General features: G+C 36.9%; 2 protein-coding genes across 5 annotated transcripts in view; one reads left to right on the top strand and one right to left on the bottom strand.

Moving 5' to 3' along the window:
• LOC106137694 (hemocytin) overlaps positions 1 to 4,479 on the top strand; it is a 65,880-nt gene extending 61,401 nt beyond the window's left edge. The window contains exons 73-75 of the mRNA XM_060944468.1: positions 1,009 to 1,161; positions 2,233 to 2,388; positions 4,270 to 4,479. Of these exons, the coding sequence (XP_060800451.1) occupies positions 1,009 to 1,161; positions 2,233 to 2,388; positions 4,270 to 4,373 (413 nt within the window). The 3' untranslated portion in view covers positions 4,374 to 4,479. The remainder of the gene's footprint in view (positions 1 to 1,008; positions 1,162 to 2,232; positions 2,389 to 4,269) is intronic.
• A 343-nt stretch (positions 4,480 to 4,822) lies between these two features.
• The window catches only part of LOC106139034 (uncharacterized), a 47,259-nt gene continuing 27,282 nt past the window's right edge, over positions 4,823 to 24,799 (bottom strand). The window contains exons 2-11 of one of the 4 annotated variants that reach the window (XM_013340371.2): positions 16,287 to 16,352; positions 13,355 to 13,493; positions 11,832 to 11,962; positions 11,120 to 11,229; positions 9,850 to 9,995; positions 8,784 to 8,991; positions 7,930 to 7,986; positions 7,799 to 7,855; positions 6,565 to 6,681; positions 4,823 to 6,015 (exon numbers count right to left, since the gene is read on the bottom strand). In XM_013340371.2, the coding sequence (XP_013195825.1) occupies positions 5,814 to 6,015; positions 6,565 to 6,681; positions 7,799 to 7,855; positions 7,930 to 7,986; positions 8,784 to 8,991; positions 9,850 to 9,995; positions 11,120 to 11,229; positions 11,832 to 11,962; positions 13,355 to 13,493; positions 16,287 to 16,352 (1,233 nt within the window). In that variant the 3' untranslated portion in view covers positions 4,823 to 5,813. Of the gene's footprint in view, positions 6,016 to 6,564; positions 6,682 to 7,798; positions 7,856 to 7,929; positions 7,987 to 8,783; positions 8,992 to 9,849; positions 9,996 to 11,119; positions 11,230 to 11,831; positions 11,963 to 13,354; positions 13,494 to 14,881; positions 15,926 to 16,286; positions 16,353 to 24,799 lie in introns of those variants that run through there. The other 3 variants (XM_060944469.1, XM_013340379.2, XM_013340388.2) reach the window with 3 other exon arrangements.

Genomic DNA, 24,799 nt, shown 5'->3' with positions numbered 1-24,799 from the left:
ATACATAAATACATATAATCACGTCTACGCCTGCGAGAGAGCCGGCCTCGAACGGCAGGTGTCGATGTCGCGTCAGACCTGCCCCGACGTCAGCGGCTGCGACCCGAGCGACGTCGTCAACGGCACCTGCTGCCCCGTCTGTGTAGCTCTAAGTAACTTTCATATCAGCTGTGATTCTGAACATATATACATACATACATATAATCACGTCTACGCCTGCGAGAGAGCTGGCCTCGAACTGCAGGTGTCGACGTCGCGGCAGACCTGCCCCGACGTCAGCGGCTGCGACCCGAGCGACGTCGTCAACGGCACCTGCTGCCCCGTCTGTGTGGAGAAACCCCAAGCTCTGAGTAACTAACATATCAGCTATGATTTTGTTTAAATGTCTATATAGTGTGCCGTGTGGTTGGTTCGCGGCACCAATATAAAAAAAAGAATAGGACCTATCCATCTAGTTCCTATGGATGTTGTAAGAGGCGACTATGGGATAGGCTTATAAACTTGGGATTCTTCTTTTAGGCGATGGGCTGGCAACCTGTCACTATTTGAATCTCAATTCAATCATTAAGCCAAACAACTGAACGTGGCCTATCAGTCTTTTCAAGAATGTTGGCTCTGTCTACCCCGCAAGGAATATCGACGTGATTTCATGTATGTGTGTATGTCTATATAGATACCATAGTGTAACAAAGACGATGTCCTACACAGACCCTGCCATATCTAAAAATATAAAAAGTTCTAACAGATGAAAATTCTTTTTTGACTAAACGTTCTTACATGACGACATTTTAGTCTGTAGTGGTACTATTTCGACATTGATTTTTCACTAGTATAATAGTGAGAACACAATGCAATTATAATGAGTTAAATTAAATGACACGTCATTCCCTAGAATTCCGAGCTCCTATGCCTTTATCAAAGAATGCTACTTACCCGATCGCTAAAATGATACAGAGGATAAGAACAAAATAGTCGCTTTACGTTACGAAACTCTTTGTTCCCCCACAGGCACGTGTGCGCCGGAGGCGATCCCCGCCGCGGACACGGTGCAGCTGGTGCGCCTGCGCATGGGCGCGCGCGGGCTCTGCGTCAACCGGGAGCCGGCGCGGGGGCTCACCGAGTGCCGCGGCCACTGCGACTCCGGGACCACGTTCAGCAACGGTGAGGATTTAAATCTGTTTGTGTCTCATTGCGGCACAGACAGACAGACATCGTCAACGGCACCTGCTGTCCCGTTTGTGTGGAGAAACCCAGAACTCTGAGTAACTTTCAGATCAGCTATGATTTTGTTAAATGTCTATACAGGGTGACATTTAAAACCATCCTTTAAAACATAGACTATACCCATGCTTCTAAGCCGTTTGAGCGTATTTTTATTTAAATTAAACGTCATCATTTTCACATTTTAAAAACCCTCAAAAACTACGTCACACGCTTTATTAAAGACCAATAGTATAAAAAGAAATTAAAACTAAACATGTAAATAAATGTCTGAAAAATAAATTATTTTTCTAGTATCAAGATCAAGTAAAGTACAAAGTTGTCGAGATCGCTCAGCTGAATGAATTGTGTCGACCTCTGAATCTTACGCGTCGCTTTTCCGCCGGCCGGGGTGATATGACGTATTTAGGATCGTGGATTTTGATACTTTAATTTTTTTTCGTACTTTCTGAAATATGAACTGATATTTTTTTATTAACGTTTTTAAATATCCTTTAGATGAGTACACTTAACAGTTAAATTTATGCAGTTGAATTAAAAGTCACTCTGTATAGAGTGCCGTGTGGTTCCCGGCACCAATAAAAAAAAGAATAGGAGCACTCCATCTTGTTCCCATGGATGTCGTAAGAGTCGACTAAGGGATAGGCTTATAAAGTTGGGTTTCTTCTTTTAGACGATGGGCTAGCAACCTGTCTCTATTTGAATCTTAATTATATCATTAAGCCAAATAGCTGAACGCAGTCTTTTCAAGACTGTTGGCTCTGTCTACTGACTGAGATAGTTTGATTTGTGGGTATATGATCTCAATGTAAAAGTTTACCTAATTGTGTACTTGTCTCTCATTTTTATTTGCCTAACAGAATTGATTATATAAGTATCTAATTATAACCACATCCTTCTTATAGATACAGAGTATACATCCTCTGTAAAGTTTTTAATAAACGTTCCATCGGATCTCAGTTTCGTTTTCATAGCACATCAAGTGGAGACAATTCCTTGTAACTTCCACAGCGTCCTCGAGCCACGTGTCTGCGTGCGCGTGCTGCCAAGCCGTGCGGTTCCGCGCGCTGCCGCTGTGGCTGCACTGCGCGGACGGCAGCCGCCAGCAGCACCGCCTCGCCGTGCCCAGCGAGTGCGCCTGCCGAGGCTGCCGCGATTGGCAGACTGGTATACATACACCTCTCTCTCTCTTTGTTTCTCTCTCTCTCTCGCTTTGAGGCCAGGGACGCGGGCACAGTACCAGGTATACACACTCCACACTACTCTCTCTATCTCTCTCTCTGTCTTTCTCTCTCACTCTGGCGCTGAGGACAGGGACGCAGCATCAGGCCTCCTCTCCGGTAAAGGCCCGGACCTCTCCGTCTCAGAAGCCGGCACTGAAGTCAGGGACGCGAGCACAGCACCAGGTCTCCTCTCCGGTAAAGGCCCGGACCTCTCCGTCTCAGAAGCCGGCACTGAGGCCAGGGACGCGAGCACAGCACCAGGTCTCCTCTCCGGTAAAGGCCCGGACTTTCTCCGTCTCAGAAGCCGGCACTGAGGCCAGGGACGCGAGCACAGCACCAGGTCTCCTCTCCGGTAAAGGCCCGGACCTCTCCGTCTCAGAAGCCGGCACTGAGGCCAGGGACGCGGACACAGCTACAGGTCTCCTCTCCAGTAAAGGCCCGGACCTCTCTGTCTCAGTAGCCGGCACTGAGGCCAGGGACGCGGACACAGCTACAGGTCTCCTCTCCAGTAAAGGCCCGGACCTCTCTGTCTCAGTAGCCGGCACTGAGGCCAGGGACGCGGACACAGCTACAGGTCTCCTCTCCAGTAAAGGCCCGGACCTCTCTGTCTCAGTAGCCGGCACTGAGGCCAGGGACGCGGACACAGCTACAGGTCTCCTCTCCAGTAAAGGCCCGGACCTCTCTGTCTCAGTAGCCGGCACTGAGGCCAGGGACGCGGACACAGCTACAGGTCTCCTCTCCAGTAAAGGCCCGGACCTCTCTGTCTCAGTAGCCGGCACTGAGGCCAGGGACGCGGACACAGCTACAGGTCTCCTCTCCGGTAAAGGCCCGGACCTCTCCGTCTCAGTAGCCGGCACTGAGGCCAGGGACGCGGGCACAGCACCAGGTCTCCTCTCCAGTAAAGGCCCGGACCTCTCCGTCTCAGAAGCCGGCACTGAGGCCAGGGACGCACAGTACCAGGTATCCTCTCCGATAAAGGCCCGGCCCTCTCTGCCTCAGTCGCCGTCAAAGGCGGAAATGTGACGATGCGTCCGGCAATAAAGCCGGATTTACATTACAAAATTAGTGGCTTGAAATTAGTTTGATTAAGAACAGTAATTTCACGTGTAGACGTTCAGTTTTACTGTTCATGTATTACTTTTGTGAAAGTGGAGTGTTTTCGTGCTATGCGCGTATTTCTTGTAAAACAAATGTCATGCAACTATTTTCGTAATGTAAATCCGGCTTAAGAGCAAGATGTAAAGTACAGTTACACGTGGCCACGAGCTCCTCTCTGGAGAGGTGATGATGTGAGGAGGATGAAAAAGTGACATCTGAGTGCTGAGGATGTGACCACAACTTGCACCAGGAGAACTGCAGCTGCATGAGTGTCCCGGACTCCTTACCAAATATTTCTTGATTTTTAAGCGTTCACTCGTCCTTAATTATTTAATTCTGACAATTATCAAGCAGTCCCAGCGACATCCAGCCATTATGAGCATATTTGAATGACGCTTCAGCCGTGTTAAGACCCAATTAGAGAAACATAAATGTCATTGTCATATTAGGTTTCTCAATTGAGTTTACATATGAGAAACATGCCCAGTAGATATCTTTACAATAATATTACAACTCGATATGAGAAATCATCATGAGAAACCCATCGAATAAGACGCATAGTGTTATTTACCTTTTACTAAAGGATTTCTCGAGCAGCTATTCGAAAACACAATATAAAAAACAATATTTTACCAGTAGTTTCGCTCTTAAAAAGCCATCCTTTACCGCAACGCTATTTAAGTAATATATAGTTCTTTCCAGTTATATATTTACTTATTATTTTCAGATATCACGGAGACCGGCCCGGGCACCCACAAGCCCGATAGCTTCGACTACGAGATTCCCGAAATATACCAGCGCTTCGGCAGCCACAAACCTCCGAGGAGGTAGAGAAACAACTCCAGGATTAATGAATACATATAGAACAACATGGACTAATGAAAAACGCTTTTAAATTATGTTTAAACATGTATGAAGATATGTCAAAATAAATCTGTTAAAACAAATGTTTACTATTACTTAAAATTATAGCTAAATATACTGTAAGAGACGTTGTTTTGGATTTTTTATGATCCACTATCGATGAAAACCATAAGAACAAATGGGGTGGTCCTCGTCGAAATCGACACGCCCAACATTTATGACTATCTCTTTCCCATGGATGTCGTAAAAAGTGACTTAGGGATAGGCTTACTAACTTGGTATTCTATCATTAAGCCAAATAGCTGAACAGTCTTTCCAAGACTGTTGGCTCTGTCTACCCCGCAAGGGATATAGACGTGACCATATGTATGTATGTAAAATTTATGTATTGGATAAATAAAAAGCATCTTGCAATATAAAACTATAATCTCATTAACTTTACAAATATTCAAGTAAACGAATATACATTGACGTCATATTGTAACAGCCTATATAAACGTATTCCTTTATTGATGTTTGTCTATGTATAAAACTATTTAAATCATAAAAAACTTCTTTATTTTCAAATATAGACTTTTTTTATTTTATATATTTTTTAAATATAAACTCGAGTATGAAATATATATTTATGAATAATGTAACGGAACTTATGAGCCCTGCAATGGAAAATTTCCTTTCGTGTTATTTGAAGACAGTTCAACATTAAATTCAATATATAAACTATACAAGTCTTGGATGACGTCAATACAAGGAAGAGAGGATTTACAATACATCGTAGTAAGTACTAAGTATAATACAAACACCTTATAAGACTTACATCAAAATATTCTACACCTGTACAAAATGTATAAATCTCCTAAAAAATTTACTACTTCAACTATCAAAAATATAATCAGAAATGTTTATAAAATAGACATATGATTGATAGATACATTTACGAAATCTTTTATAATATGAATAAAAAAATGGGAGTTATATTTTATTAAAAATCAATCATATGAATGAATAAAACATGTGACTGTAAGCGTTTTTGTAACGCCTAATAACTTTAAAAGAAAAATAAAATTTTAATGTCGTCGAAAAATATATATTATGGCACGGTATTAGGACAACCAAAATGGCCTTGGAGATTTCGTTATTTTTTATGGAATTTATCATAATTAACGTTAGGTGAACCAGAGTACTTAAAGCGAAAATATTATTAATCCAACATAATTTTTTTATTACACAGAAGTTTACAATCCCCGAAAAATAAGTTGACTCAAAATATATAACCCTATTTATCACCAAATAAGTTCATCCTCTTAATTCTTGTCTGATAAACTTGCACTGATTATACTGAAACCATTTGTTCCTAATATCTTTTTGTAGTACTCGAAAGAACTAAGTCCTCTGGTCCCTCCAAACTTAATCTTCGCCCGGCGCCAATCTAAACAGTCTGCCCGGCGTGACGTAGCGGGCGAACTCATCGTAGTCTTCCCCCAGTCTCTCGTCGTAGCAGCGACAGCGGTCCCGCGGGCAGCGCGGCGGGTACACGATGCATTGGTCCATGCAGTACACGTCCGCTCCATCCCGGCCTTCCAGCTCGCCTATAGCTTCGCACGTTTGTCTGGAAAAAAAAAGCATTGACGCAAAATTTAGCATCCAATTAGCAAGTTCTTTAAACTTTTACTTAGGTAACTGTTTTAGTTAGTTTTACTTAGTCAACATAACACACAAAAACATAACTTCTAGTAAGGATATGTGGCGACATCTCTACGCCACACATCACAACAATAAAAAATAAAATCTTGCGATGCTTTCAGTCAAAAACAGCGAAAAACCTAAATCACGCAAGCAGAGATTTAACAGATTGGAGCATATACGAGTATACAACCTCCGACACAACTTCGTCGGAGCCGCGGTTCCCCAGACATAACACTTTCTCTGGCGGAAGAATTTCCCTTTAGTGGCGGTCAAGCCGAATCATCACTCCCGCTACAGATACTAACGCCGTGGAAGCGGTAGTAGCTATAATTTGATTTAAGTGATGTGACGTCAATAAGTGATACCTTCTATCCAATTTTAAAAATAAATCTATTCTATTCTAACAGTTCTATCTGGAGTATGTGACTCTTGTATTTTACGACCGGTGAGCAAATCAATGTACAATACTTACGGGCATTGACATAAAGCTGGCGGGCAGTTGGGCGGATAGGAGAGGCAGTTGGTCTGACACCAGCTCAGCATCCCCGGGATCACACGGAACGCATTCGTCGGGGTGCATACTTGATCTCTGAAACGTTGTTGTAGAATATAGAATATTTTAATAAAACTTTACAACATTCGATTACATTCATTGAAATGCTGTGAATTTTGAAGAATTTGTAGCATATAGATTTGATTATGATTGTAAATTACTGAAAATAATTTGAACCATTTCTTATTTTACCCAGAAAAGATAAAAATAATATTGGCAATGTTATGTTTGTAATTATGTCTATTTACAAAAAATATTTTCATTCTGTAACCTTGGGAACATACAGAGTATATTATATCCAAATAGTTAGTCACATTTTTTCTGTACAAAACACGAAAGCAAGTCAATTTAGGAAGTAAAGATTAGATATCTGTCTACAGAAAAAATATCATGAAATATTCACAAAACTGTACATCATGTTAGTAACAGGGCTAAATTTAGCATACAAGACTTGAAACAATGTAACGTAATAGTACACGGGAACATTTAGTTTGTTTTACACATGGGAGATACGAACATTTTTACAATTACAACACTATTATACATAACCCTTTATAATAAAGTGGGTTAGTCACGGGAGATCTCAGCAACATTCAATTTCTAAACTACTCGTTCACCAACACGCAATTATATACACACGTCGACTACGAGTAAATAGAACTACATCAGCTTTATACCAGATGTATCAGCAAGACCTTCATTTGAACTGTTTTTTCTGATTGAATTAGCTTCGAAATAAGTTTGAAACTGGCATTACGAGATCGATACTACGCTTAATAATAAATAAAAAATAGGGGTACATCCAAGACCCAGGCTTATTATCATAGCAAAGTTCGTTTCTCATCATGCCCTGGCCGGGATTCGGACCTGGGACCTCCGGTGTCACAAACAAGCGCTACCCCCTTCGCCTGGTCCACAGAGGTCGCCGAACTATATCTACATTGGCTTGCTATTTATTTCCAAAGTCTTTTCAAACTCAGTTAGCAGTCCTATATAAATAGTAATACTATTTAGGTATATATTTTGCAACTTCCTTTTTGGAATTTCATTCAGTTCAAATGAAAGCCCCAAGCCGACTTAGAAATTTATTCACAAAAGGATCCGCTCCAATGCTCTACCCTCGGACCGATTCAAAACAATAATCGTGCTATACCTAATTACAATTGGGCGGGTAATATCCTCCTCTGAATCGGATATATCAATTTCATTGCTGAAAAAAATCAACACACTATTAAAATGTTATTCACACAGCTAATTTCACAGTTGAAGAAGAAGAAGAGTTACCTAATAGCGGTCAAGGATTCCTTCTCGACGTCATTAGGTAAGTCGCTAGAGACTTCTCTGAAATATTAAGCATATTAGAAACTGGCTGGTATATAAAGCTTTTTTTTATTATTAATCGCCTTGCTTCCAAATTTACAAACCTAAAGCCTGAAAAACTGGCCAAATATAGCACTGGTACTAACTCATCAAGAGGTTCGTTGTTCGTAGTGAAATTTATATTTACCATTTACCAAGAGATTACACAAATGGCGCTAGTAAATACTTCCGTTACAATTTGAACAGATTCATTTGAGCAGACAAAGTGCCATCTATTGGCAATAAATGGAGTTACTACACTGCAAGCATATTAAATAGTTTCGCTATTTGACGCCAGTAGTGCTAGTGATCACTTCCTTGTTCCTTTGTTGTGGATATATCTTAAAATCGGACATTTTAGGAAAAGTTTTGTGTTCGTATGTTAATTTTTCCATTGTCAAATACCAGTCAGTCTCTTGTAGAAGCATAGATAAGTAAAATATAGAACGTAGAATACAATAAAATACAATAACACTGTATGATACAACATATAGTGAATAATACATATTATAGTGATACAATAAATTTATATAAGCAAGAATAAATATAATATCAGGTACTCCCACGACACACGACAAGAAAACTGTAAAATATTTCATAAATTTGGAGACGATCAAAAAAAATATACATTGTTCCGGCCGCATTATTTATTCTTCAACTCCAACCATATGTAAAAATGCTCCTTGTTTAAATTTTGTTATATAACCGTTATGATTTTATTCTAAACTTATAGAAATTTTAACGTTAACAAATCAATAATTTCACAACTTGTCACTCACCTTACAACCAGGGGGTAAATCGTCTGCGGCATACTATAATCCCTGTAGTAGAGTTGGAAGGGATTGTCCCTTCTCAGGTCTCCCGCGAAGGCCGGGGGTATACCACCAGTGCTGGTGATAACACTAACGTCCGCGCAGTTCCGGAATGTCTCCGAGCGGCCACAGCCGACTGCTTCTGTTCCGTTCGCGCAGATACCCCACATGTTACCTGGAAAGAAACGAGAAAGCTGAATAAAGAGTAAGACGAATGATGTTTGTCTTGGAGATATCACATAACCTTTTTATCGTGGATGCAGGAAAAAACTATGATTAGGTTGACCTGTTAAGGAAAGTTGCATTAGTGATTAAGTCATCATTTGAGGAGAAAGGAAGAAGATTAAACATAAACCGATGCTTTTACGATGAGGGATCCATTGATAAATGGAAATAGTGATAAAATTATAGATCATGGAACTGTACCATGGTACTAGTGTCAATGAACGAAAACTAATGTGTAACAATGATAGTTCACACACAAACATTTCTTTAAATAGGAATTTAAAAAGCTACGTTTTGTTGTTATCCCAATTTCGATAAAAAAATCTGTTCTCAATAAAGTACATTTGAATCAAGTAAAGTAATTAAGAAAAGCTACAAAAAACGATATTAAACCCTTTAAAAATATCATAAGTTGAATACGGTACTTATTTTTATATGAAAAGGGACCACCCACGAACATAAAAATGCTCAGATCCCAAAAAAGATCAGTAAAACCAATGAATGAACTCTAAAGTGTTGGTTGTAGAAGTAAGGTATCCATTTGAGGACGTAAATATATCGTGATGGAGGTGTAAATTGGAGTCTTTGCAATTCTAAAAGATATTTTGGACACTTCTTTTCAATTTTGTCCATTCAAATATTAAAAAAGGTTTTCGAAAATGTTTTTTCAATATTTTTAACGTGATAATGAGTCTCAATTATAAATATATTTTTACCAGCAAAGTTTTTTTTTTAATTTACGTACAATCGAAGTTTATTTCTATATATATGAAACAGTAAGTGATTTAAGCTTCAATTATATATTTACCAGTATAGTAAGTCCACTGCAATACGCATTGCGTACAGGTCACGTAGGGAGGTAGCCTCACTCGGTACCTGAAGATATCCTTCTTCTTCGTGTCCAGCGGGATGAGGAACCGATCCTCTCTGGTCCCGGATATGTACAGGGGATACCTGAATGACATCATGAAATACATACATACATATAGTCACGTCTATATCCTTTGCGGGGTTGACAGAGCCATGAAATAAGAGGGAAAAAATCATTGGTGTCTCCCCGGGCTATCCGGAACAATGAAATAAAACTTTTACTAATGAGTAAAAGTTTTATTTTATGTAAAACTTTTACTACTGAGTAAAAGTTTTATTTCATTGTTCCGGATGAATGAGTAAGAGTTTTATTTTATGTAAAACTTTTACTACTGATTAAAAGTTTCATTTAATTGTTCCGGATGAATGAGTAAAAGTTTTATTAAAAGTTTTATTTTATGTAGAACTTATACTACTGAGTAAAAGTTTTATTTCATTGTTCCGGATGAATGAGTAAAAGTTTTATTTTATGTAAAACTTTTACTACTGAGTAAAAGTTTTATTTCATTTTTCCGGATGAATGAGTAAATGTTTTATTTTATGTAAAACTTTTACTACTGATTAAAAGTTTTATTTCATTGTTCCGGATGAATGAGTAAAAGTTTTATTTTATGTAAAACTTTTACTACTGAGAAAAGTTTTATTTCATTGTTCCGGATGGATGAGTAAAAGTTTTATTTTATGTAAATCTTTTACTACTGAGTAAAAGTTTGATTTAATTGTTCCGGATGGCCCGGGGACACCGACACTGCGTTATAATAAAACAGTCAAATATTATGAAAAGACGTACTCTTACATGGAATAGGTAATAAAGATGTGTGTGCATGGTGTCTTCCGGTGTATAAACAAACAAATGAGTAATCCTATTATTTATGGATACATCACAATCATAAAAGCTTTTTGGGTTGAGTAAGTTTTATATACTTAGTCAACATTATAAGTCAGTTAGTTGCGAAATGTTTATTTTTTTAAATGCCAAGCCTTATGGTAAAAAATCTGTTTATTGTATTGCGAAAACTTCTAAATATTATCTTGAATAATAAATAAATATATACGGGACAAATTACACAGATAGAGTTAGCCTCGAAGTAAGTTCGAAACTTGTGTTACGAATAAGTCGGGCTATATTCTAAGAAAATGAGCAGAGGTTTGTTTAAGTTCTTTACTTAATTAAATACTTTTTATGAGGTTCCTGGATAAAGGTGTACCTGTCGAAGCATTCCTGGCTGGCCTCCTGGTTGGGGTTGTTGTTTGGGCACAGCTTCATCACGAACGTCCCGAGGTGGTTCGCTGTTAGTTCGATTTCCACTTCAATTTCCTGAAAACATTGTAGGTTCATATATGTCTTACATTATTAGCGTATCCTGTCGTTGGAACAATGTATTTAAGTTTTGTAACTATTATGTAAATATACAAACGGTCAAGAGTACCCGAAACCGCCGAGCTTGCATGAAGAGAGTTATGAATGTGGATGAAGCGAAGGAAGTATGCAGAGATCGTGGCAAGTGGAAAGATGTAGTCTCTGCCTACCCCTCCGGAAAAAAGGCGTGATTTTATGTATGTATGTATGTATAAACGGTGCCGCGTGGTTCACGACGCCAATACAAAAAAATAATAGGACCACTCCATCTCTTACCCATGGACGATGTAAGAGGCGACTAAGGGATAGGCTTACAAACTCGGGATTCTTTTTTAGGCGATGGGCTAGCAACCTGTCACAATTTCAATCTCAAATCTATCTAAAGCCAAATAGCTGAACGTGGCCATTCAGTCTTTTCAAGACTGTTGGCTCTGTCTCCCCCGCAAGGGACATATAGGTACATGACCATATCTATGTATGTAAGTTAAAGATATCTCTTTAAATCTTTCTGAAATTATTTATTTAAATCTCGAAGTTCTCTCTAGTGAATGTAGCACTACCTGTCCCACACTGTAATGCCTGGTGACGATGCCCTTGCCGTACATGCCGCCTGCCTCGTGCGGCCGGGGCTCCGCCAGGTGGTCGGCGTCTCCGCAGACCCCACACCGGCCGCTGTTCTGCTCCCACTGAACTACACAGGAAACGTGGGATGGATAAAGTGACCATACGTCCCGCTTTCGGCGGGATTGTCCCGCTTTCAGGCTGTCTGTCCCGCTGTCCCCAGCGAGTCCCGCTTTTGCAAACAAAGCAAGTTTTTACATCAACATTGCACTCAAATCTCGCTGACGAGAACAGTCAGTCAAAAATACTAAATGTACAGACAAAATATTTTTACTTTTTTATTATATGTATATAGATAATTATTTATAACTAACTATATAGTATATTTTTTTATTTATTTATATACAAAATTCCGTAAGTGTCCCGCTCTGACGCAAAAAAAAATGGTCACATTAGGGATGGACATAATCGATCAATCAATATCGTGGAATCAGACAATATTATAAGAATAACGTGCAACATGTCCTTGCGACATTTTTTAAGTCTTCGATTATAAAAAATAAATGCATTGCTATTAAGCACATATGTACATATATACGGGACAAATTACACAGATCGAGTTAGCCTCGAAGTAAGTTGGAAACTTGTGTTAAGAGATTCTTACACAACGATACTATATTTTATAATAAATACTTATATACATAAACATCCAAGACCCAGGCCAATCATAGTGAAAGATCTTTCTCATCATGCCCTGGCCGGGATTCGAACCTGGGACCTCCGGTGTCACAGACAAGCGTAGGTACTACCACGCTGCGCCTCTGATGCCGTTAAATACCTATTTTCTTTCAGTCACAATGTTTTGAGAAGATAAAATACCTACTGTAGGTATGTACCTTTATAAATACGAAACGTTGTACTTAGGAGAGTTGATGCTATATGATACTAATCCAAGTACCTTCATCCAAATTAATTTACATACATAATTCACACGTCGCTATTTCTGCAAATTGATGATGGGTTCGGCCCGTGCAAAGGTCACCGAACCTGCCTCGCTTCATTAGCTTAATCTATGCAGAACAAAAAACGCTTGTCCAATTGTTCGGATGCAAGGATAATGCCCCGAGGAATGTCGACAACACGGATGTATGTTTGTATGTACTTACTCATCGCTTTTATGAAGATGAAAACTTTAAACTTTATCTGTAGTTTTAAGATTATAAATACATTTGTTATATAGATAAACCTTACCCTTAAGACATTGGTTAGATATTGATCGAGTCAGCTTGTCTGTGACACAGTAGGTCCCGGCTTCGAATCCCAGTCAGGCCATGATGAGAAACGGACTTTCTCTAATTAGCCTGAAGATAAACCATAAGACTCGACTCATGATTATAACTTGACCCACTTAAACATGGATCAAAGTCACAGGCAAACCCCAGGGTCCACTCCAAAATGGACATCACGAAAAAACACTAAAACAATTGATGACGAAATATCAAACTAGTGAAGCCTTACGCACCGGCATAACCTCCGCAGAACAGCTCATTGTCGTTATAGTTGACAGGGTTGGGGAAGCCGAACCGCCACATGGAGTTCCTCGCCGGCGGATCCATCAGCCGCCCGTGGCCCTCCGCCCCGCGCCGAGCGCTGCCAAGCATCTGACATAAAATATAATATCAATATTTTGCCGTGTGGTTCCCGGCAACAATTAAAAGAAAAGAACTACTCCATCGCTCGTTCCCATGTATGTCGTAAAATACGACGATAGGCTTATAAAACTTGGGATTCTTCTTTTAGGCGATGGGGTAGCAACCTACCGCTATTGGAATCTCAATTCTATCGTTAAATTAGGATACGTACTCGTGACTTCACCTTTTTTGATATTACAGGATGTTATATTACAGGCTCGTAGATGCCTTATATCAATAAAGCAACTAAATCAGGCTTTAAAACAAATGACCACGAAGACCCCCGGCCCGAAGTGGCATAGAGTTAATCTCTACGCACAAATGAGAGAGAGAACTAATAAATGCAACTATAAAAAAATAAATAATAGTTTAAAAAAAACTAAAAAACTACGCTTTTATTGCTAATCAAACTAAAAAATAGAAAATAAAAATTAATGACAAAGGAATTATAAAACAGTAGTAGCAAGTCGAACAATCAGTTATAGTCAATTACCTCCGATTAAAATTATAACAAAATTAAATTTATAAACAAAACAATTTAAATCTGAGTAAAAAGCGTGGGGTGCCTGATGTAGTAAATATTAAAATCATTCTAGAGTTATGAAAATGAAGTAAAATGCACCCCACGCTTTTTACTCAGATTCAAATTGTTTTGTTTATAAATTTAATTTTGTTATAATTTTAATCGGAGGTAATTGACTATAACTGATTGTTCGACTTGCTACTACTGTTTTATAATTCCTTTGTCATTAATTTTTATTTTCTATTTTTTAGTTTGATTAGCAATAAAAGCGTAGTTTTTTAGTTTTTTTTAAACTATTATTTATTTTCTATTTTTTAGTTCGATTAGCAATAAAACGCATAGTTTTTTAGTTTTTTTATACAATTATTTTTTGGAAGTTAACACTTCTAGTATAACTATCATACTAGAAAAGACTTTTGCAACCATGCGCCCATCGCCGGAGGTTTTCACAACTAACTTTCTTAAAGTTATATGTGGCCTGATTGGATTAAATCTCATAATATTCTCATAATGATGATTCTTTTTTAGGCGATGGGCTTGCAACCTGTCACTATTTGAATCTCAATTCTATCTTAAAGCCAAATAGCTGAACGTGGCCTATCAGTCTTTACAAGACTGTTGGCTCTGTCTACCCCGCAAGGGATATAGACGTGATTATATGTATGTATGATGATTGTTAAACCCAGTTGAAAAGAATTTTATAGTGATAAATCACTGTTAATAATATTTTTGACTATCCAGCAAACATAATAATTTTCGATTGTGGCCTTGCCAGGTATCAAACCACAAGATTAAGAGGCAGATTGATACAGGAACAAAAATATTTCAAACATACCTCCACTGCCTTTACAACCAGGAACGCAACAATGTTTATCTGAAGACATCGTGGCACTTTCGTTGTAAAACTGTCTTTCACAAAAACAAACACAAACTTGGAACTCCTATCTCAAATAATCAGGTACTTTTTACAGGAGTCCTATCTAAAAAATATCTGCACAACACAGTGAACACAGTCAGAGTCCAATCTCAGATGATAAAATCACACGAATATCCGGAAGAACAAAGCTCGACTCAACGGAAGATTCCAAACTACAAATAACGACAAGTTATCAGCACAAAACAAAGTGCAAATAGGTAAATACACAGGCACCGGTATAAAAAAAAACAGAAAGAAAGTTTACAGGTTTTCTAATCGAATTCAAAACAAAACTTACTGCAAAACTTATTTGACATAAAAAACTGTCACTCATGTCTTAAACGAGTATTACAGTGTTGCTATTATAAATAGGCAAAAGATACCTAATGTTAATTCAAGAATTGCATTAATATGTTAAATACGTATTAAATATCGCAAAGTTCTGTAGGTAGTAACTTTATTCTTGTATTGTTGTAAATTTAGTTGTTCAATTTTCATTTATTACTTTTGTTTTATTACTTATATATTTTTTATTGTTTTAAAATATTCTACTAATTCTACTATTGTTTCTAATGGTAATTCTAAATGGAGCGATGCGATGAAATAAAAAAGCCTCAGGTTAATAGTAACATTATATGGAAATATATTACATCTCTTTTTGGACTCCTTATACGTCAGAACTTCTTGGTTTCTTGTATGGAGATTACTGGCACTGGTGCTATCTCTGTCTCTCTTACTCTCATACGAAGGATCTAAAAATGAATTTATTAATCCTGGCAGTTTTAATAAGGATAATGAGAAACTCTTATCAAAATATTGCATTGTCATCGGTCCTTGATACGTGTGCAAAGTTTCAAGTTGATCAGACGTTTAGAAATCAGTGAAAATTAAGCTCAAAGATTCCGTTACATACATACATACATACATACATACATACATACATACATACAACCCAAGCTAATAAAAGCGTAGTAATAAGATCGATTATACAGAAACCTCAATATCAAAAATGCAATAACATTTTTCCTGAATCGACGAGTTAATAATTTTAAATATTTTTCATCAATTATAATTGTACAATTTAATTTTAAAGTTCATAAGTTAACAACACCAATTACCACTGCATCAACTTAGATTTTTGGTACAGTGATAAGTTTAGAAAAAAAAATCAGTTCCCCAACAATATCTCGCAAATAAATTCCGCATCTTACACTCAGTTACGTTCATAAATACCGCGCACACTTTCAATAAACATTTTGAACAGTTATGCACATAATTGGCTTCCTACAAGATACTCGTACAACTGTATTCACGATTTACGAACCTGCAGCAGAAGTATCCAATATGTCAGAAAAGACGTCCCTCCCGGCTTATAGCGGCGCACTTCCATCTGAAATCAATAAAAACGACGTATTATTGCCGTTATTCCTTAATACGACGTTTACGAATTCACTGGGATGTTCTTACAAACTCGTTTTGTGATTTATGGCTTTGAAGTGTAAAGTCAATTGACTTTTAACACCGCGAAGTTGTAAACTTGGCAGCTTATTATAGGAGCGATTAGTCATAATATATCCATTTTTCCATTAGACCAATAAGCAGTGTCAATGCCGTAACTTCCTTTTTTATTTGACTAGGTAAATTAATTATACAATAATTCAGACATACGCTTAACAACAAGTACACTCCTTTTTAAGAGAAAATAAAAAAAAATGGTTTATTTCGGTAAGTAACACATTTACAATAGATGGTAGTTGGAGTCCACTTTTCAGGTATAGAAATATCCATTATTATTGGATCTTATGGAAGTAATAATAAGATCCTTTATAAGATATTAAGGTTTCACAGGGAACAGATTCTGCTCCCTGTGAATAATAGCCAAACATTCCCATATCGTCGTCATTTGTTTTGTTAAACAAGTTAATTAAAAAATAGGTTCCCAACTATATAAAAAAGCTTAAATCTGAATACGTCTCAGACCTCGTCAATAGATAAGTATATCTTTATCTCTGCGACACATGCACACATAAGATACCTACCTATACGAGTATTTTCACCAACAGCAGGTTACAATCAAGACGTCTGAAACGCTCCACATTCGCAAAGTTAATTAAGATTCACATAAAACAATAAGAGATAAAGTTGTCCTTAATTTTCTCAGTATCGAGCGACGATAAACTACTGACTTGAGCTTAAGACAGGTATCCAAGTTGAATGGAATCCCAAGAAATTCGATAGCCATGTGCTTTCTTTGCATTTTTCATCAGCGGCCGTAAAGTATGATTGTATCTGCGGGACATTAAGGCCGGACAAGCGAGACAGCCTTTAAGGCAATTTATTTCCTTTCGGTGCATCGGTTTCAATTTGTTCATTATTTGTATTACTGTAAAATATTTATGTAATTACGGACGCTGTTAAGTTATTTTCTTGTTCACTGATTAAGTCTTCATCATTGGAATTTTTAAATTGGAAATTCGGTTACTTGGTAGGAATTATGCTTTATTTTTGTCTGAGTAAAAAACCGGAGTAAGCCTATTTCTATCACATTAATGCATACATACATATGTTACTAATTTCCGTTTCGCGGTAACTTACTAATGTCAATTTTACAAATCATTTGCATATAATAGGATGCGCATTGACAATAAAACTTTAGTGTGAAAACAAAAATAAGCATTCCTATTTTCGACTTTAAAATAACCGCGTACGGTTGTTTTTTCATCTCATACCTTGTTCTGAGGAAACTCTTTTAGTTTGGTCTAAAATTAAAGCAAGTACGGTGTTGCAATCAAGAAACATTAAAATCCAATTTTGTTTTTAAATTAAATTCCTCACAATTTTTCTTGAGCTTAAGGCTCCCATATTTCTTCCTAATTTCCTGTCGTGTAAGTAATAATAATAATTTATGAAATTGCATCCCGTTCCATGAAAATTTCCAAAAATTCTCACTTACATTAACTTATTTAATAGAACTCTACACTTGCATGCAAAATTATCAGGTAATTTTGGCATGCTTCTTTTGTCCAATAGTTTATAGCTGTGGCGTTATCTGTCAGTCAGTGAACGGGACAGAGTCATATCTCACTGGCTGATTTGTAAACATTCGAGTTTTTATTTTCTAACGACTAACTTACTCCTTAGATATTTATATCAACCTATGCAATACCCGACAAGACAAACGTCAGGATGATAATAAATATATACAGGACAAATTACACAGATTGAGTTAGCCTCGAAGTAAGTACGAGACTTGTGTTACGAGATACTAACTCAACGATACTATATTTTATAATAAATACTTATAAATATAAACATCCAAGACGCAGGCCAATCAGAAAACTTCTTTTCTCATCATGCCCTGACCGGGATTCGAACCCGGGACCTCCGGTGTCACAGACAAGCGCACTACCGCTGCGCCACAGAGGCCGTCAAATGATGATGATGATGATTGAAATCGCGGTCTGTCCTCATTTACACCAAACGCGCGACGGGCGTTGACAGGGCCTGCGTGGGCGGCGGGTCGAGAGCCTCCCGGCCTTGACAAAGGTGTTAGGTGCCATATGTGTTGTGTACATTATGTCACTTAATAGGTTAACTTGAGTAGCTAAAGGGAGTAACAAGTTACTATCTTCCGCACGTGGTATGGTATATATAATTTATGCAGTGATGCGTCTTTTTCAAATCTATATTTTTTTTTTTGGACAAATTACTCGGATTGAATTAGCCTCGAAGTAAGTTCGAAACTTGTGTTACGAGATACTAACTCAACGATAATATATTTTATAATAAATACTTATATAGATGAACATCCAAGACCCAGGCCAATCAGAAAAAGTTATTTTCTCATAATGCCCTGGCCGGGATTCGAACCCGGGACCTCCGGTGTCACAGACAAGCGCACTACCGCTGAGCCACAGAGGCCGTCAATTTATGGTTATACATATACTTGGGATTACTCTTTTAGTTGCTGGGATAGCAACCTGTCACTATCTGATTCTCAATACCATCATTAAGCCATGCAGCTGCTCGGTCTTCGAGTATTTTCGAAACATTGACTTTGTCTACCCCGTAAGGGATAAAGACGTTACATAGTCTTTAATCTTTGTTTTCTCTTGCAACCCTCAGTTTTTCATTTCAAAATGGGCATGACTGGAGTCGGCTGAAGACTTGACTTGACTGTCCAGCTATGACCACGACCCAGGATTTGTAAAATCCTGGATCCTGGACCGCGGGCTCATCTCCAGGGAGGATGCAACCAGAATGAACGACAGGGAGATGATGATGAAAGCTGAACTCTATCTTTACGTATGACTAATCTACAAATTTCGTTAAAAAGCATAGCTAACTGTTTAATTTTGTTTATTCTATCTTCAAGTCTTTTGACAGCACCGTTTTTCCTTTCAGCCTCAACTCGTGAATAGACAAAAGTCTGTGAGTAGGTAAGTAGAGTAGGTGATATCTTACAGCCTGTGTGTTCTTGAAAAGGTAACAAGTACCTAAGTCCGTCATAAAATTTTATGTGTTTATACAAATTTTTAATGTGTTTCAGCACAAAGAGGAGAACATTAAGTCTACAATTTAACGGGTACAAACACAACTAATTTGTACTTTTACTTTATTAAGTTAACGAGCTGTTAACTTTTTATTAAACTAGACTTATCCCGGCTTAATATAAATACCCTCTCACAGGTATTATGACAAATAAGTCTAGCCTTTTTGCAAGATACTTACCTACGCGCGAAAACATGAAATTGGGTAATAAAAACATCCGCGCCAGTTAAAATGTGGCCATAACTTTATTAAAAATAAATTCTTAACCCTTCTGGTGGCAATTACTGTACGGTTTATGATATTCATGCTCCTTTTGACACAGACCGTTGCCCGAGGCACGCTATTTGCTTTATGAACTTTGGACAGAAGGGCCGCTCGTCATTTACCTCCCCCACAGAGCACAGAACGGCCGAATGCTGCTGATTTTGTGTACAGTCAACGACGGGGTAACCTGACCACTTTCGTTGGCAGTTGTTTGTATGTACGAGTACCTCACGTACCTACGGTAATAAGAGATAAATGAAAAGGAATTGTTACTTCATAAATTGATAGGTAACATTTTATTAAAACAAAACAAAATATCTGTTTGATAACAGAATAATTCACGTTTAAACAAAAAAATGTAACTAGCTATATAAATCACTTGTACTTCGCCCTAAAAATCCCGTCCTTTATACGAATTTTATAAGGAATATTTGTATATATATTGAATAATTTTATTGGAACATTTGTGTTACTTTCACATGAAACATATCTTATGAGAGTTTATAATAATGTTTTAAAAAAAAATGTGCAAACGTAATAAATCGAATTTTTTAAAAAAAGTAAGAAGTTACTGCGGAGATTATGACGGCCTCTGTGGCGCAGCGGTAGTACGCTTGTCTGTGACACCGGAGGTCCCGGGTTCGAATCCCGGCCAGGGCATGATGAGAAAAAAACTGTTTCTGATTGGTCTGGGTTTTGGATGTTTATCTATATAAGTATTGATTATAAAATAAAGTATCGTTGAGTTAATATCTCGTAACACAAATCTCAAACTTCCAGGCTAACTCGATCTGTGTAATATGTCCCGTATACTTATATTTAGATAAATATCAGCGGAAATAGATTTTTGTCTGGTCACACAGAAGTCTGACAAAATAACCAGGTTTTACAGTTTTTATCCCGAATTTAATAAAGACGTGTACATTTACTATAATTGCATCATAATTGCGATATTATACGACAATTTGCATAATCTTCTTTTTAAGGAAATATTTAAATTCTTAAATCGCGCAATTTACTTGATTTATGAGGGAAAATGCAAATGTATTAATGTCCGAACAGTTTTGTGCCCTTAATACTGTCCATCGTTTCGTTCAAGAGAAAAATCGTAGACCAACGAAAGTTTAAAGCGATTTAAGCGAATCACAAGTGAATGTATGTTTGTTTATTTCTTTGTTTGTGTGTGAAAAATAACACAAAGGGCTGTTATTTTGAGACGACTCGAATCCCTGATTAATTTAGGACATGAACAGCCCGTTGATTACCGGGAAAGGTTAAAATTACCGTTTACATGTTGAAATAATTACCGGCCATCGGTACGTGCGCAGACGCATCTCCGCGTGATTCGGTTATGGTGTTATTTTCACGTCAAAAACGGTTTATACACAGTCACTTTGCTAGAAGCGTCTTCCGTGTGCTAATTTTTTACCTCATCATAACCATCCGTACATTTTTATTACTTCTATACAGCATAGCAGAGCTTAAGAAAGCACGAAAGTAGGTGCTACTGATAGATATCACTTACGTCCTTACCTACATACGTTGTCTTAAGCTCTGTCTTACTTCTAGGTTTTAAAGTAGAAAAACGAATAGCAATTGGACTAGACGGCCCTATCTAAGATCCCCAGGCCAGGATATCATTCTTCTGTGTAATTCGGAATATCAGTATAAGCACATCTAGAATTCTTACATGCAGAGTATCCGATAATATAGATTAATCAAATCGCAACATATAATTTTAAGCACATCTTAAAGTGTAGGCTTTTATAGCCTCTTACTTGGTAGATATTGATTCCGATAAGCATATATGATGTTATGTAAACTTGATGAATCGGACGAGAAGATTCTTCGATCGTAAACGCCCTTTTTGTAGTAAAAAAGCTATAATCATTTTTCAGAAATAATGCCTTCAAAAGTTCTATAGAAGTTTTTATAATAACTGCAATCTCGCGCCAAGTCTCAAAGTTTTCTTATAAGATTATGACCGCAGTTTCTTCCGCGTAAAAACGTAAGGTTCAGTTTATTTCTTTTTTCTCTCTTCTCATTTTCAATTATTCTCTCTTACAATATTCATGCCAAATTTTAAATTTTTACTTATCATTGACTTACGTTCAGAAGTTTCGGCTGTACAATGTCAGTCAGTCAGATAATCAGTGACTTATGTTTTGTAATTTTGATTGTATTTGTAAAAACAAAATTTAAAGTAGATAAAGACAAAATTTTAGGTCATCTCATTCTACTTTTTAAGCTTCTTCGCTTATACACTACACTATAAGTTGTATTTGACCGTTTGACGCATGATCATTTATTTTTATTTTTTTAAGTATATATTATTATATATATATATTAGTACCGTTATATGAGTATCGACCATAATCCTTTGGCATAATCAGAATGCCAAAGCCATTTCCACTTAATTCTTTAACCATGTTCAAGTTTTCAATCACAATTACTCAAGTTACGTCCGAACCACGTAATTTGTAAGATAATTAACATTTTCAATACAATAAAGCCATCTGATTAATAAAATGAATCTTTTTAGTATCTGATTAATAAGATTATGTTTTGATATAAGTAGTCTGAGCTCGGAAAGGACATTTGTATCACAGGTAATTGGATTTTAATGAAGATCGACAGATCTTATTTTAACGAGACCTAAAATTGATATCCCTCTTCTGAAGGACCATTTTTACTAATAAGCCTACTGCCAGCTTAATCTCATTCACTTACTTGACTGACCATCACACAAAATCAACACTTAAAAGTAATAACTTAATTACCTACAGTCACATAGGCGTAGAAAGATACTCCAAACGTCCAATTTTAATCATTCAAAGACCAAATATTATCTACATAAACTGTACTTATTGATGAAATTATTTTGATAAGGATTAATAGCATGAGTAAAAAAAACGCGTTTAAATGTAGACCAAAAAAATTCAAGATTTTTAAATAAAAATGTGGTTGTTGTGCCTCACTCGACATAGATAGGTATAGTGTGTCGCGGACTTTTTTGTAGATATTTATAAGATCTACAATTAATTAAAACATTTTATGGTTCTATCTTTTGTAGTTTAGGCAGCGTACGCAAAATAAGTAACTTTTTGGTTGATTTTTTTCCCTATTTTTTTACAAAACAAAATATAGTCTATGTTACTCGTGGATAATGTAGCTTTCGAATGGTGAAAGAATTTTTAAAATCGGTCCAGTAGTTTTTGAGCCTATTCATTACAACCAAACAAACAAAGTTTTCCTCTTTATAATATTAGTGTAGATACATTACTTATATAGATAAACATCCAAGACCCAGGCCAATCAGAAAATGTTCTTGTTTCATTATGCCCTGGCCGGGATTCGAACCCGGAACCTCCGGTAATCCCCACAGACAAGCGTACTGCCGCTGCGCCACAGAGGCCATCGGATACTATAAACTTCAATGCAGAAAAAACCTAAAATTAAATGGGGCAGGATGTAATATGTTGGACAGTGCATAAAAATATTGCAAAGAATTGATTGTGATGAACAATAACAACGGCCAATTGGTCAGTCAGTGTCAATACATTGCATGCAAACGATGTTGTCCGTATTTTTAATTTCTTTTTTATTGGCTCCGTTAATAATATGCCGACGCATCTGAGAAGCGGTTATTAAAAAGTAGTCATGATCTCAATAAGGAAAGGTCGTATTTGACCTCACAACATAAAACAATCCGGCAGAACATCATATGAGTACATATTTTGTGCATTCATTTGTGATAAGTAATTTGCAACGTGCTCACGCCTATATTTTTACAAGAAAAAATCCAAAAGACTGATATGCCACATTTAGCTGTTTGGCTTCATGATAGAATTGAGATTCGAGAGATTTGAGAGAAAGAAACTAACACTAAAGACCAATTTTTAAGAAATTTGACACTTATATACCACAAAACTTTCGGCTTTGGTATTTTTAATTGCCTATTTGTATTTTCTTTTGAATTCCCACAATATCGAAGCCCGTAACAAAAATGTAGTATCTATCAGCGTAATGCTATTATATAGTGATGCTGAAATTAAATTGATTGACAATTCATCCGAGTAGGTAATTAAAACGTTAACTTTGTTCAGTTACCGCCAAATGATTTATAGTCATATTTTGTCATCTGATGTTTACAAAAGTTAAGTGGCTTTCCCAGAATGATGCTTATCTTCTCCGAGTGACTACCTGTTCAATATTCATCATATCATTTAAAATTTGAAAGGTGTTGACTTTAATGTAAAATATGAAAACTGGATAATGACCGAGGGGAGATATATGATCACTCTAGATCATTCTGTCAGGGTACACGCTTAATAAATGGCGTGCCTCGGTGGCACGCCATTTATTAAGAACGACTTTTGGCTGGATCGACTAAGTAATTAACAATTTATGTAGCACTTAAACTCGACCATAACATGACTACACTCTCAAAGAAACGGCTAAGAGTGAATCGGTAAAATATCTTAGGGTTTCATTATATAGGACGACAGGAGTGAATTTGAAGGTAATTTATGACACATATCTTAAATCACAATATTAAATTTGTTTATTTATGATGACTGCAAAAATAAAACGACACGAGACACGCGATCTAAACGGTTCTCAATGAATACTTATTTACATTAAACATACACTTAAATGTGTGCCTGCATATACCTATACCATCAGAAGTAAAATGTTGTGACAGACGCGTGTTCAGTTCACTGGCTAAACCAATACCTAACTTGTCCATATTTTTCATTAATTCCCTTTTCATCAATTCTCTAGGTTCATCAGTGAGATGTCAGATCAGGCTAGTATTGTTATTATTCTTAATTCCAAAAATATATGTAATTTTCTTTAAAAAAAATATTTTCATACACCATAAATACAAACCATCGATTGGTACATCAAATTTTGTTACATTTACCTATTTTGTTTCGAAATTCGATTAATAAAAATAAATAATGGCAGTGTCACTGCAATTATAAGTACGTACCTATAACTAAATAATAAAAAAGATAT

Source organism: Amyelois transitella, chromosome 5 (assembly GCF_032362555.1).
Source record: "Amyelois transitella isolate CPQ chromosome 5, ilAmyTran1.1, whole genome shotgun sequence".
In the NCBI taxonomy this organism is placed as follows: Eukaryota; Metazoa; Arthropoda; class Insecta; order Lepidoptera; family Pyralidae; genus Amyelois; species Amyelois transitella.
Note: the sequence above shows the minus strand (reverse complement) of the source record. Positions and strands in the feature narration are given on the sequence as shown.